General features: G+C 41.2%; 1 protein-coding gene across 1 annotated transcript in view; it reads right to left on the reverse strand.

Moving 5' to 3' along the window:
* The window catches only part of ICE1 (interactor of little elongation complex ELL subunit 1), a 45,880-nt gene extending 30,679 nt beyond the window's left edge, over positions 1-15,201 (reverse strand). The window contains exons 1-6 of the mRNA XM_063130201.1: positions 15,081-15,201; positions 9,499-9,557; positions 8,936-8,970; positions 5,463-5,481; positions 4,994-5,105; positions 2,192-2,268 (exon numbers count right to left, since the gene is read on the reverse strand). Coding sequence (XP_062986271.1) covers positions 2,192-2,268; positions 4,994-5,105; positions 5,463-5,481; positions 8,936-8,970; positions 9,499-9,557; positions 15,081-15,173 — 395 coding nt within the window. The 5' untranslated portion in view covers positions 15,174-15,201. The remainder of the gene's footprint in view (positions 1-2,191; positions 2,269-4,993; positions 5,106-5,462; positions 5,482-8,935; positions 8,971-9,498; positions 9,558-15,080) is intronic.
* Positions 15,202-16,069: the final 868 nt, after the last annotated feature.

The raw sequence follows: 16,069 nt of genomic DNA on the forward strand, positions 1-16,069 counted from the left end.
TTGTGATAAAGGAGAGACCACATATTGTCCTGGTTGGCAACTAGTTTAGCTTCTGGCCTCTCTGAATGGGTAGCAAGTGTTGAGCTGCTCACCAGAGCAAAGGTTACACCACTCACCACCTGCCAGGATGAGAAGGGACCAGACACAGGCAGGGGGCATTTTATTCATTTATTCATTTATTTGATTTCTATACTAACCCAAAGCTGAAGCTCTCTGGGCAGTTCACAAAGAAAATAAGATATAAAAGCTTAAAACTACAATATAAAAATAAAAACCAGAATAAAAACTAGCAGCAATGCAGAGATTTAAAATACAGATTTAAAACTGCAGCGCTAAAAGATGAGGATGCTAATTCACCTGGCACTCAAAGGAGTGCTATGTAGGTGAGAGGGGGACATAGGAACATAAGAAGAGCCATGCTGGATCAGACCAAGGCTCCATCTAGTCCAGCACTCCATTCACACGTATCCAGTGACCAACCAGCTGTCAACCAGGAACTCACAAGCAGGATAGTTGCTGGGGAACATGGGTGGGAGGGTGCTGCTGCACCATGTCCTGCTTGTTCATCCCTGGCCGATGGCTGGTTGGCCACTGTGTGAACAGAGTGTTGGACTAGATCAGTGGTTCCCAAAGTGGGCGGTACTGCCTCCTTGGGGGCTGTGGGATTGCTTAGGGAAGCGTTAAAAGGCAAGGGGGTGGCAGGAGGGCGCTCGAGGTGGTCTTTTCCGAGAAGCACCTCTCCAGAAGGTCTTAAAACCCAGGGACATTTTTATGGGTGAAGTTAGTTTGGTCCCAAGCCATATAGGGGAAGAATCCACACATGTATTAATACCATATAAGAAGAGTCCTTTTAACAGTGAATTGAAATGTTTCAAAAGCACCAAAACGCTAATCATAGAATCATAGAATAGCAGAGTTGGAAGGGACCTACAAGGCCATCGAGTCCAACCCCCTGTTCAATGCAGGAATCCACCCTAAAGCATCCTTGACAGATGAAAAGACATACACTGCTTGGTGTGTCCTCCCATGACGGCTGCAAAACACATTACTAAACATGGTGATTTAAGACTCATGTTAAGTGACTTTAAACCAGACATTGGGAAACTGGTATCACTTCATCAAGCCCATCCATCACATTAAGAATTTACAGAATAGTGAGGTACTCTACTGTCCAGAGAGCTTCGGCTATGGGGTGGTATATAAATGCAATAAATCAAATTAAATCAAACCTACCCTAGTTACTAAATGTGATATCTAATATACTTGCTAAATGACTATCAGAGTTTGAAAAGATGATATCACTGGATCACGTTCACCAATTAGGTTTAATTGAATAAACTAAAAAAATGTAATTGGATTTTGAATAAATATTCAATTAATTGTTACTGTTTTGAATTTTATTGTTATTATCTTCCTTAGTGGGTCGTTGAAAACTGCTATTCTGAATAATGACTTTTATAGTGTAGGGTAGGGGGTGCTGGGCATGAGTTTGTGGAACCAAGGGGGCGGTGACCTGAAAAAGTTTGGGAACCACTGGCCTAGATGGACCCTTGGTCTGATTCAGCATGGCACTTTTTATGTTCTTATGTTCCACAGCAACTGGTTTATATAGGCTTACTGTCTCGGATATTGGAGGCAGCACACAGACATCAGGGCTACTATTAGAGACCTCTCTAGTTTTGCATTTAATAGGAGTCCAGGGGGCATTCTCATTTCATATGGGGTAGTCAGCTATGTCAGAAGTGGCAAATGATTCCTGTCATGTGCAGCTTTTGGCTGGGCTGTCTGCCTTTTCACAACCATGTAAAAAATTTGGAATACGCCCTGGAGTTTTTCCAGCCCTACCTGGAGATGCCGGGGATTGAACCTGGGACCTTCTGCATGCAAAGCAGGGGCTCTAGCATGGACCCACAGAGCCTTTCCTTTGGGACTGCTAGATTTAACTATCTAAGACTGATTTAATGTGGTGTGGTGTTGCAATACAGGTTAAACAGCACTATTAATACATTTGATTTGGAACGAATAATCTATAATTCCTTTCTTCCCTAGATTTCTCTCTCTCTTCCCTCCACATCCCGCGTAGTAGTCTGGGCATACTTTCAGATTACTTTCAGATTAATTACATGCTTTCAATTAACAACAGAAGGGGAAAAAATTAAATAGTCGGTTCCTTTATAACGGAATAACTCACACAGTATCACTTTTGTCCATTTCATCTTTTACCCGAACATATTCCAGATGTGTTTCCTGGTATATCTTGAGTGAACTCTAATAAAAGAAAGTCATGATAATTTAAAAAACCATACAGATAGCAATTGACTTCTCAAGGTATGTCTGTCTTATGGTCAATTTAGTATTTAATCAAGCCAGTTCACAACAGAATCATAAAATAAAATCATGAATTTCGTAAGACATAGATATTAAATACAGTGGCAAGTGTGTGTGTGTGTGTGTGTGTGTGTGTGTGTGTGTGTGAGAGAGAGAGAGAGAGAGAGAGAGAGAGAGAATGGGGAAAAGCCTGAGAGCAGGGTGAAGTCCATCTTTAAAGTTTAGGTCGAGTTAAGTGCACGCAGGTGATAGTTCAAATAAACTGGTCCCATGCCATTTAGGGCCTTAAAGAAGAAGGTTGGGCAACTTGTGGTCCTCCAGATATTTTCGCCTACAACTTCCATCAACCCTTACCACTGGCTATGCCGTTTAGGGCCAGTGGGACATCTAGGCCTAAACATCTGGTGCTGCCCACTCCTGCTTTAAAGGATCATATGAGCACTTTAATTGGAAACAGCTACCTGTTACAGGATTGGTGTAATATGTGCAGACCATCTTGCCCCATTTTCAATCAGCTGAAGCGTGAAGACTGTATTTTTAGTTCTCTTGTTTTTGAAAACTGTGTTTATGCTTTTCATTTTATTCTGTATGTGTTTTTTTGTGGGTTAAAAGGGTTTTGTGCTATGTTTTATGTTCTTATATTTAATGATTTTTGCTTTATTTTGTGAACTATCCAGAGAGCTTTGGGTGTTGGACAGTATAAAAATGTAATAAATAAATTTAAAAGTAGCACCATATGGAGAGCAGTACAGTAATCTAGTCTGGATGCAAACAGCGCGTGGATAATTGAGCCTTAAGTCTGCCTTCCCAAACAGGAAAAAGTCCTTTACCACTGGGAAAAATAAGAAGTGAAACTGTTCAGGGACGGACCTCTACTTGGAAACACTATCATAGCTAACTCCTATAGACATATTTATACAAACCCAGTATTTAGATTAACCTTAGGTTGCTCAGGAAACAAAATTATGTAAACTTTCGATGAGGAAAATACCTCAATTCCTGCAGGTTCAGCAGAGGTATTGTATTGACACTGAATTTATACCAGAGAGCCAAGAGACAAAATCCCTTGCCAACCATTTCACTTTCCTTTAGACATGGAACATCCATGAATAATGCATAGTATGGAGATTATATCACAAACAAAAACCAATTTTAAGGAGCTTAAGAATCTTACTACTGCTACTAAAAGCTGCCCCAAAGCCAGGTCAAGTGGACAGACTTTACATCTTCCTTCTTGTCCTTCTCTAAGCACAGTCTTGCGTTATATTTTCTCATGATTAAACAAAAAATGTTAACTAAAGTGATATCTCGATAGAATTTTTAACAATTTATTTATTATTTATTTATTTAAAACATTTATATCCCGCCCTATATCATTAAGATCTCAGAGCGGCGTACAGATAAAAACATACACTATAAAACAATAAATATACACAGTTAAAAGCAAATTAAACCATGATCCAAATTAAAACAATATAGAATTTAAAAGCAATAAAAGCAGAATGAATCTTCTTTCATTATTTTCTACTGTACTTAAGTTTTATTAACTACCCACAATTTGAGGTGATGTTTGCATTTTATACTTTGGTCTCAACGCCATTGTTGGAATACTATTTCCATTCTTACTCTTATTTCTTTTCATTACTGTATAACTAACATCCCTTTACTGACTCCATCTTATCTAACACATTGTTCTTTTTTTTAAAGCTTACTGAAATACAGGCGGACATTGATCCTATGCTGCTGACAGGAGAAATAGGTCAAAAGAGTACTAATGCAAAAGTGAACGAGAGTCATCTTTTTCATCAATATCCGTGACGACACAATCAAGTGTCCAAGGAAACAGAACGCTTTTCCTGGCAGCTTTTGATTGCAAGATACTGGGCTGCCCTGAACATACATTTTAAAGTAAAGCACATTCAACATTTTTTTTGAAGAAACTATACCATCACCTGCAAATCTGCAGTAATATACCCCATTCCTCCCCTGGAAACAGGCTGAAGCTAGAGTATAGCAGCACAACACATGCTTTGTATGCAGAAAGGCACAGGTTTATTCCACAGCTTCCCCCTTTAGCAAGAACTCAGGTAACTGAGCTGAGAAAGACCTCCTCCTTGGAGAGCTGAGGGCAGTCAGAATAAAAAGTACTACTGCATGGTGACCTGTTTAAAAAGCTGACATATTTGAATAGCAACTGTGGGCAATGCCCCTGGCAGCCTACCTCATGCCCAGAACAATGCAAGCCAGGAGAGAAGCCAGCTTAGAGAGGGGAATGGGTGGCTAAAGTAGCACAGGAGAGTGGATTGGCTGTTGATAGCCCCAAGAACAAAACTGCTTTATTTTATTTTCCTGGGGTTGTAGAAAGGAGCTTACAACTGCTACCAAACAAATGAAATACTTCTGGATTTTCTTCTTCGTCTGGTCTGTGTTTGTGCAAGAATGGAAGGGTTTGACAGAGGGGCAGACTGGGGTTCTCAAAGTGCATTACATTCTAAGGGATCAGAGAAGAATCCATCAGCTCTCTATGTGGGGCCAGCTAGCGTCCTTTTTCAGGCCAGGGCCTACCCATAGGGACAGACCCCCAGGCTAACAGTACAAAGAATAGGCAAACCAAATGTCTGAAACCAAGCCTCTACCTATCTCTATTTCACAAAGACAAAGTTACCTTTTTCTCCTCCAGCTCTGCTTTCACAGACCCCAGCTCTTCTTGACACTTTTTTAGAGGTGATAGTTTCTGGAACATTTGTTCCACTTGCTGATGAAGAGTATTGTTTTCTCTGAAATAGACATTACAGACTAGGATTAGAAAAACAGAAACCAAACACAGGCTTAAACACAAAAATCTTAAAACTCAATTAAGAAAGCCTTCAAGTTATCAAGATCTTTTGTACACTTTTTAAGTCACAGGCCAAGTCATGTAACAAACACAAAACGTAATGTTCTGATCATATCACATCCCACACTTAAATTATTTCTCTAAAAGCTACTCTGACACCTGACTTTTTTTGCCTTAGGGATGAATACAAAGGCACACTAGAGCCAATTATTAACATCAAGATAGACTCAGCCAGCAGACTGCCTTGATAATACCCAAACCCAGAGAAGTGGGCAATTCAAATGAAATTAGTTCTTACCTTTTAGCAAACTGAAGCTGTGATATCTGGTTAAGGAAAACCTGAATTTCAGGGGTTACCACTATACTTTATCAAGCACATTAGAGAAGAAAAAAAAACCCTCTCACAAATCTATCTATCTATCTATCTATCTATCTATCTATGAAATTGTATAGCGGAGGTTGTTTATGAAAAGAAAGCCCACATCAAGAGCAGAAATAAAATTACAAGAAACATGGAAATGCCACTTAATCCCATATCCTAACATCATACAACTATGCATTTTGGTGCTTCTGCTAGCAATAGTAAGTTACATGAAGTGGGAGCCGAGACACCAAGTTACAGGTTAAATTTTACTACACATTACAGAAGGGGAACTGTTTGACATGGTGCCATTTTCAGACGCAGCCCCCATTTGTACCTTGCCTTTCTACCAAAAGTGGCACTCAAGGCATTGTTCTCCTAAATGTGCAGTTATTTTGCACTGGAAACTACCCATACCAATAGATCAACAGAGCCTCCTGTGTCTTTTCTTATGAGACAGCTGGTATTCTGATAACGGTACTCATGTACAAAATTGATATATTTTATGTCTCTTACAAAGCACACACAACACTGTATTGTTTTTCAGACGCCCAAGAACTTAGGTACTGGCCAAAACAGCTGGGCTTCCCTTTACAATAAATAGGGATCTTAACTGGGGAAGTAACCCCCTACCAACATTTTGGCATGTATCATAAAGGGAGAACCTTTGATTTCTGACACAAGCATACCTGACACAATAATGTATATATCTTGGATTCTGTATGCAAATACAAATATACTACCTTGAATTTATATAGTGGACTTCAAGTGTTCTAAAGGTTTCAAATACATCATTGGATCCTTGTAAGATAAGCCATTAATTAATGAAGATGGGGGGAGGTTTAGAGACTGTGATATAGTGAGTCAGTCCCCTACTCAGTTCATAATAGAGGCAAGCTTTGAACTGGGGACTTTCTGGCCCACAGCTCGGACTCTTAGCCACTACACTGTCTCTCAAAATGTACTTTCTGTCCAAGTGTGTTTGAGGCCATTGAGACTGGCCCTTCTCATTGGCTTCTTTCAGGCTCTAGAAGTCCTTTCGAAGTCCCCTTCTCTGATGACCACAGGGTCCCATCCCTGTCCCCAATGTTATTCAATATCTATATGAAGCCATTGGGAATGGTCATCAAGAGATTTAGGGCAAAGTTTCACCCAGCTCTATTTCTCTGTAACACCTGAATCCGGAGAGGCTGTGCATGTTCTGAACCAGTGCCTGGATACAGTTATGGCTTGGATGATGGCCGATAAACTGAAGCTGAATCCCAATTAGACAGAGATCTTGTGGGCTGGTGATTCCCAGATCTGGGAACCGGGGTGTTTGCCTGTTCTGGATGGGGTTGCACTCCCTCTAAAGGAGCAGGTCTGTATTTTGGGGGGCTCCTGGTCACCCACCCTCTGGAAAACCATCCCTTGTGCAGTTTGGGAGGCAGAAATATCTTTGAAACACCTCCGAAAAACATGTCTCTTTAGACAAGCCTTCCCTGGACTGTAACTTAATCTGGTTTTATGTGACTTTTAAAGTTTTAAGTTTTAATCTGGATTGTTGTTATATTATGGTTTTAGTTGTAAACTGCCCAGAGCGCCTAGGCTGTTGGGCAGTATAAATATATAATAAATAAATAAATACTTTTGCCAGCAAGCAAATACATTTTATTGAGACAGGCCTTTAGCTTGATAAGATGACTTGTTATGGCCCCTGTAAATAAGTTTGCTCAATTGGCCATTGTTTTTCAACTATTTTATTGATGTGTTTTATCTGCCTTGTTTTGATGATTTTTATATTTTATCCTTTGCGTTGTGTTTTACTGCTGTTAGCCACATGAGACCATTTGGTGGGAAAAAGGTATACAAATCTAATAAACCAATGGTGTCAGTGATGAAGGATGTATGGGTACCCACACTCTGGATTTTCCCTTTCGCATACATGCAAGCAGGAGCCTGGTTCATTCTAGCATCCAGGTATTTTAGAGGCGATCGCAGTAAGATTTTGTATGAAAGTACTTCCACCCACATTCTTTTTAAAAAAAGAAAATCACATGAAGCAGCAACTTTGTGTTTCAGCATGGCAGAGAAAGGTGGGGTTAGGATGAACCAGGGGTAGAGATGTGAAGGCCCAGAAAAAAACTGGAAAAATCTCGGGGGGGGGGGAATGGTTTTCCCCCGAAGCCTTTTTTGGTTCCCCCCCCCCCCGAAAAATTGAAAAAATGGAAAAAAACAGATTACGGGATGTTTTATTTTAGCATGATGAATAAAAATGTTTAAGAAGGTGTTCAGATATTTACTTCTCCAAATGATTTCTAAAAACTGTACAGTATCAGATTATTACAATGTCTATGCACCAAGGACAAGTAAATCCTAGGTTGCAAACTGAGACTACAACTCTCAAATGCATTTCTGCCTCTAGGGGGCAGCACTTCAATGGAAACAGAGATTGAAACTAATACTGACAGCGACAGGTCAGGAAATGAGTCTGATTAAATTTCATGCATATTCATTGAATCTTGATCCCGCCCCATTTTTCTCAGTTCTTTTTATGGGAATGGGGGCTTTATGTCTTGACACTGGAGGACTAGCGGAGACATAAATAATTTTCTTTGTTACTAATGTTGGTGGTTTCTTCAGTTGTTGTTTTTTAAAATTGTTTTTTGCCTGCTCCTCATAAACTGACAGAACCAAAGAGGTTCCTTACAGGTCAGGTGTTCCTAACAGTTCAGGAGCTTGTAGCTCCATTTGTTACCAAAAAAAAGTAAATTAAATTTGTAATAATTGTTTGAATACACTAGTTTTAATATAGCAAATGTAATAATTTTATGCCAAACCAACTTGGACATAATTACATTTTATGTTCCTAAAGTAACAAAGTGACGTTCAATCTGAAAAAAGTGCTAATATTGCATTATTTCAATTTTTCTGAAAATTTCCGGTGTCCCCCCTGAAAAAAGTGGGGGAAAAAAAAACATTTTTTCCCCCATGGCTTCAAAATTTCTGGAAATCTTACATCTCTAACCAGAGGCTCCACTTACAGTGGGTCCTCTCCCACAATTGTCCTTAGCATATGGCTCAAAAGTCATTCTCACTGCCATGGAAACAGGATGCCTGCTTTCAGTCAAAGTTGCCGTGACTGCCGTTCCCTGCCTGTGTGTTGCTGCCTGATGCAACTGTGGGTAATCTGAGCCTTCGCAGATTACACCATCAAGATTTCAGAAATCGGAACATTGCTACATTTCCAACAACAACATCTGCAGTGTTCAGAATCCAACACAGAAGTCCTCACCATATATTACAAAGCTTTCCACATGTCTTTTTAAACTACTACAACTACTTTAGATTCCCCACAACGATGTATTGCTTGTACATAGTGCATATACATAACAATTATTTTCTGGGAAACGAAATGCAGAAAAGGATATCGTTGCACTTTTGTTGGTATTCTGTCAGCAAGTGACTGTAAGAGAGGGAAAAGGGAAAGGATTAGATGTAGATCCACACTTTAAAAATAGATACTTAACACAACCCGGCAAATTTAAAGATTTGGAGAACAAATAAAAACATACACATACACATACTGTTGTGCCTGGTATATACTGAAAATGCTCTCTGTGTTTTGACATTGTTTAGCAAAAACAGCTTCTTTGCACATGATAACTGCTTTCCTAGTTATCATGCTAGTTACTGCTTTATGCACAAAACACCACATAAGGAATGTACTGCTGATTCTCTTCCTTTCTCAAAGTTTGGCCATTTGCTGTCCCTTCCACACACTTAGGTGGACTAACAGAACCACTGTAATGTTATGCTGAAATGTTATCCTGCTAGATTACAGCAGGTCTGTGAGCATAAGCTGTAGTTCTACAAGATGCTTTCGATGCCCCTGGACTTGAATGGGATTTCAAAGCCCACAAGTGCAAACATGAAAACAGATACATGTGAACATGAATCCTTTTGTGCAAAAAAGAGATAAAGATGTACTTACTCAGTATCAATTATCTTTTGCTTTAATGCAATTAAGGCTGCTACATATTCATTTAAATTCTGCAAGAGAAAACACAACAGTAAATTATTAAGGAATTTACCCCCACCACCACCACCACCATCCATGAGAATGTATCCAGATATGCCCCAAACTTGGCACATTTTAGGAACATTTAATTTGATGTGGAGAGCAAAAGAAGGAAGTACAGTTACGGACAAAAAGTAATTAAAAACTAAAGCCAGAAACCCTTTAATAAAAATAGGAACAAACCTGTGTATAACTTTAGGCTGGAAAAGAGATTGGTTCCAATAATCATAGGTCTACAATGTTGGGTTGCCTGTTAATGATGTTTAGTAGTGTAAGAACTGAGCTGAGTAAACAGCAGACCATGCTGCTTGGGTCCATCTAATTATCCTGACCATAGCTGAATCCAAACACCAGAAATAGTGGCTAGAGCTCAAAGCTCCCCATACCCCAACTGTCCAATTCCCCGACTCCGGGAATTGGAGATCTAGGCACATCCTAAGCATTAGGATACAAACCAAGTTCAAAATGCAATTCAATTGTTCCAAAACAGTCGTGTGATGAGCATAAACCCCTCTCTGTATTATAATGCTAATAATTAAAGCTTCAAATCAGGCTTATAAATAGCCACTTGTAAGTCTGTGAATGGTGAAGAAGAATGGTCCCCAAAGCAATTAACAAAGTTGTTGCGCTCCCCTTTATATTTTGATTAGTAAAGGCATGTGTGGGCAGGTAGGCTAGTAAAAGCTGGGTGGGTTTGTACTGTTAGTAGCACTATTGGCATGGCTGTTTTAAAGACTACACCATTACTTGAGCATATCTGACCAATCAAATGACAAAAGTAAGGGTGAGGAAAAACAACTGAAGCTGAATCCAGACAAGTTGGAGGTGCTTGCTGTCAAAGGCCATAACCTGGGTTTGGAGGTGTGTCAACCAGTTCTGGATGGGGTTACGCTCCCCCTGAAAGACTGTGTTCGCAGCTTGGGGGTGCTTCTGGATCTGTCGCTCCAAATGACAGCCCAGATAGATGCAACGGCCAGGAGTGCCTGCTATCAGCTTCGGCAGATACGCCAGCTGCACCCCTTCCTAGAGTCAGAAGACCTAAAGACAGTAGTGCATGTGCTGGTAACTTCGAGGCTCGACTTCTGCAATGCGCTCTACATGGGGCTACCTTTGTGCCTAGTCTGGAAACTTCAACTAGTTCAAAATATGGCAGCCAGGCTGGTCACTGGTACACCTAGGCTTGACCATATCACACCAGTTTTAAAATCTCTTCACTGGCTGCCAATTAGTTTCCGAACGAAGTATAAAGTGTTGGTTATTACCTTTAAAGCTCTACATGGTTTAGGTCCAGGCTATCTGCGGGATCGCCTTCTCCCGTACAATCCGCCCTGCACACTCAAGTCCTCTGGGAAAAATCTACTTCAGCTAGCAAAAACTAGATTAACAACTGTTATCCAGAGGACCTTCTCTTCTGCTGGTCCCAGACCATGGAATGGCCTGCCGGAGGAGACTTGTCAACTTAACGGTCTACTAGCATTCAAGAAAGCTATAAAGACTGATCTCTTCTGGCAGGCCTATCCAGTGGAATTTTAAGATGTTTTTAGAATGTTTTTTAGGATGTTTTTAACAATGTATATTATGTTTTAATTCAGTTTTATGTATTGTATCGTTTATTGCTGTTCCCAGCCTCAATCAGAATGGAGAGGCGGGTAAGAAATATTTATTACCATTATTATTATTGTTGTTGTTGTAACTAACCACACATGCATGAGTGAATGAGCCACCAGAGACAGGACTTTCATATCACTCATGGTCACCTCAAACACAATACTTTTTGATGGAGTCAACTCACATGTTTAACTGCAATTCATCAAGCATCAGGCAGACAAGTCAAGTATGTGTTAATGAACCCTATGAATAATCAACAGACCAGATAGAAAGTGTACAGTAGCCAACCAACCAATTCCCAGATGACCACATTGACTGCTTTCCCCTGTGCCTCTAGAGATGTGAAGGCCTGGGGGAAAAGACTCAGAAAAACTGGGGGGGGGGGCAGAAACTGGAGGGAAAACCATTTTTCCCAGCCATTTTTGGAAAATCTGAGATAATTCCCCCCCTACTTTCCCCCTCCATTTTAAAATCCAAAACTTTACATCTCTATGCGCCACAAACATGCAGGTCCCTTCACTCATTCTTCCTCAACAACAAGACGTGAAATGTCAAGTAAGATCTTCAAAATCATGGAAATAGGAACCAATATCCACATTGAAACCCGTATGCAATGAATTAATTAACATCTTCTGGATTATTATATATTCTCCCTATAAAACTTGAATTAGTTCTGCTCCCCCGCTCACCCAATTATGTATCCATACCCTACAGACATTGGGTAGTCTACACTAGATTCATGATGCTGGTTAGATTAAACAGTGTTTAAAATCTTCCTACAGCTAGGAATATGGCCGCTGTTCCACTGCGTAGAGTTGGGAGTAACTCCCAGCTGAAGATAACGTGAGCCGAAAACGGTATGAATTAACAGAGGAGTGAAAACAACCGTTTGGGTCTGCAACTTCCCACACAGTGTTAGGTATCTACTTAGAACTTTGCTAGAAGCAACAACAAAGAGAGCCTTTCACATCAGACACATGAGTCAAGAGTTGTAAAAGGAACATTTTTATCCATGTGGAAGCAATCGGAAGAAGAAAATCAGCAAACAATTTTCACAACACTGGCTAGGAAAGTATGATAGCTGAGAAGAAACATTACACAATGATGGAAATATGAACGAGGCCAGGAAAAAGAGCTCCCCACACATCCTCACCCTAAGGCCTAAAATGAATAAACTGGGAATTTATGGGGAAATGTAAAGTAGGGCGACCATATGAAAAGGAGGACAGTGCTGCTGGATCTTTAACTGTTGCATAGAAAAGGGAATTTCAGCAGATGTCATTTGTATATATGGAGAACCTGCTGAAATTTCCTCTTCATCACAACAGTTAAAGCTGCAGGAGCCATACTAGAGTGACCAGATTTTAAAAAGGGCAGGGCACCTGCAGCTTTAATTATTGTGATGAAGAGGAAATTTCACCAGGTTTCCCATATATACAAACACCTGCTGACATTGCCTTTTCTATGCAACTGTTAAAGATACAGGAGCCCTGCCCTCCTTTTCATAAGGTCATCCTATGTGAAGACTACTTATGAGATATTTGACTTTCAGAAATAAGCAGTTTGCAAACGTAACATTGCTGCAGCCTGTTCATACTTCTGGAGATCCCATGTATCTAAGATTCAAAGGCAGTATTATTATTATATCAGTGATGATAGAATTCTGATAGCACTTGACCAAGTTCCTAAACAAGTGGTAATATCTTTCAAACACCCCCTGAAAACATATCTTTTAGGACAAGCTTTCCCGGGACTATAACTTATTCTGGTTTTATGACATTTTAATTTTTTTAAAAAGCTTTAAAACTTGTTTTTTGTGTGTGGTATATAATGGTTTTAATTGTAAACTGTCCAGACAACCTTGGCTGTTGGGCAGTATAAATATGTAATAAATAAATAAAATAAAGTGGTACTCCTAAGGCTTGCTGTTACAGAAGTACTTTCAAATGCCACAAAATTCAGAGCATCTTCAGATATTTGGTCTAGGGAGCATGCAATTGAGGAGTCTGCTAAGCCTATTGCTCCTGGAACAAAGGTTTTTGTACTCACAGCCTCCAACTCCTTTTGCTTCTCTTTTGCCTCAGATTCCTCCAACTTTTGTATCAAGTGAAATAAACTAATGAATGTTTAAGGACACACACACAATCATGTGAAATATTTCAGAGGCTTCTTTTGGTTGATGTAAACAGTCCATTTTCTGACACACGCGGAGCTGAAAGTTCAGAATCCAAATCTATGGATCTTTTAGACACCAATATGATTAGAAAAATAGACTTGAATTATGCTAGAATTGCAAGGATATACCCTATTTCTTCGATTCTAAGACACACTTCCCCCCCCCCATATAAACAGCTCTAAAAACGGGGTGCATCTTAGAATCGTGGGTGCGTTTATTATTTCTTAGAATGAACGCTTTTTTTCTGTTGGTGGTACTGAAATTAGTGTACATCTTACAATCAATGGCATCTTAGAATCAAAGAAATACGGTAGTATTTGCTAGGGTAGAATGGGTTTATAAATTAAATAAATGAACTGGGATTCAGGATAGCTAATTTTGTCTAGCACAATATGCTATACTGCTCACAATATACACAAACCAGGGTGTTTGCGTTATCAGCAACAACTGCAATGAGAATAACCACTGTTCATAATGCAATGGTCACTTTTTGCATTTCATTTCCTCCTGACGTCACTGTTTACAATTCTCACCTTCCTCCCCATATATACAGCACATAAACCTGAGACTCTTCATAATGACCCAGGCATCTGATAACAGTTGGCTTTCATAATCAATGGAAGTTTATGCCAGAATCAAGAGTGTGAGTCTGTAAGGCAGAGCTTTCCAAACTGTGTGTCGCAACACGTTAAGTGTGACGGCTGCAGTGTGAAGGTGTGTCGCACGAACATATTACAATTTATGTATATGTCCGTATCTCTTATAAAGGGTTAGTTTAACCTCCGGTTTGCTAGTAAAACTAGGATGACCATATGAAAAGGAGGACAGGGCTCCTGTATCTTTAACAGTTGCATAGAAAAGGAAATTTCAGCAGGCGTCATTTGTATATATGGAGGAACTGGTGAAATTTCCTCTTCGACACAACAGTTAAAGCTGCAGGTGCCCTGCCCTCGTTTAAATCTGGTCACTCTAGTATAGCTCCTGCACCTTTAACAGTTGCATAGAAAAGGGAATTTCACCAGGTTCTCCATATATACAAATGACACCTGCTGAAATTCCCTTTTCTATGCAACTGTTAAATAAGGTGGCCATATGAAAAGGACAGGGCTCCTGTATCTTTAACAAATGTATTGAAAAGGGAATTTCTGAAGGTGTCATCTGTATATATGGAGGAACTGGTGAAATTTCCTCTTCATCACAACAGTTAAAGCTGCAGGTGCCCTGCCCTTGTTTAAATCTGGTCACTCTAGTATAGCTCCTGCAGCTTTAACTGCGGTGATGAAGAGGGAATTTCACCAGGTTCTTCATATATACAAATGAAACCTGCAGAAATTCCCTTTTCCAATACATTTGTTAAAGATACAGGAGCCCTGTCCTCCTTTTCACATGGTCACCCTACTGTTAAAGATACAGGAGCCCTGTCCTCCTTTTCATAGGGTCACCCTACTGTAAGGTCTCACAAGACTCTGGTTTTGGCTGTAACAGGACTTAGCAATTCCTTTGGGGATTTCTGCGCCAACTTATACAGGCGGAGAGCGGGAGTATGCGGGTACGCGGCTCCTAAGGATGTGAGGCTAAAGGAACTCCTGGCATGCCCAGAGGCACTTTCATGGCAGACACACAGGATCAAAGCGCAGAAATCAGCATCCCGGGGCCGAGGCCTGGGCGGGCCCAGCTGAGGTTTGGGACCTCCCACGGCTGCCGCCGTTACCTGTTGGAGGGCCCCGCAGTTGGCGCAGGCCTCCGCCGCCTCCGCCGCGATCCCTGCTGTGGTCGCCGCCGGCGGGGTCTCCCCGGGCATCATGGCTCCCGCCGCAGCCGCGCGCGCCCATCCGGCGCCCGTTAGAAGCTCCGGGCCGCGGCGGCGACAGAGAAACGAAATCCGCACGCAAAAGCCAGGAAGGCCCAACGTCGCGCCCCGCACTGCGACACGTAGCGAGGAAGGACCCCCCCCCCCACCCGTTCGCTAGCGGAAGGCTGTCCTAAGCGCTGCCTGACGGGAAAGGTCGCTGCGGTTCGGCTCTGCCTGAGGCACCGCTTGGCGGCCCGCAACTGCCCATCACACCCGACAAGGCACTCCGACGGGCAGCCCGTTCTCTGAGCGGGATACCGACTCCCGTCATAGCCACCTCAGGCAAGGGCAACTACAAATCCCAGCATGCAATGCGAGCTTTGCCTTTCCATTCCAGTCTGGGAGGGAATGAGAGCCCTGGTCGGAATCATCTCTAGAGGAGCAGCCACGTTAGCCTGTGTGCTAAAACAAGGCAGAGTCTTGTGGCATCTTAAAAGGCATTTCTTGTGGCAAATGGTGTAATTATGAGGGTGTTTCTTTGAAGAGCTCAGGGCTCTTCCACATTTTTATTCATGATTTGGACGAGGAGGTGCAGGGAACGCTGAACAGATTTGCAGATGACACAAAATTGGGTGGGATAGCTAATACCCTGGAAGACAGAAACAAACTTCAAAGTGATCTTGATAGGCTGGAGTGCTGGGCTGAAAACAACAGGATGAAATTTAATAGGGATAAATGCCAAGTTCTACATTTAGGAAATAGAAACCAAAGGCACAGTTCCAAGATGGGGGATATTTGGCTCAGCAATACTACAAATGAGAAGGATCTTGGAATTGTTGTAGATTGCCAGCTGAATATGAGCCAACAGTGCGATATGGCTGCAAGAAAGGCCAATGGTATTTTGGGCT

This window comes from Elgaria multicarinata, chromosome 7 (assembly GCF_023053635.1).
Source record: "Elgaria multicarinata webbii isolate HBS135686 ecotype San Diego chromosome 7, rElgMul1.1.pri, whole genome shotgun sequence".
NCBI classification, from domain to species: Eukaryota; Metazoa; Chordata; class Lepidosauria; order Squamata; family Anguidae; genus Elgaria; species Elgaria multicarinata.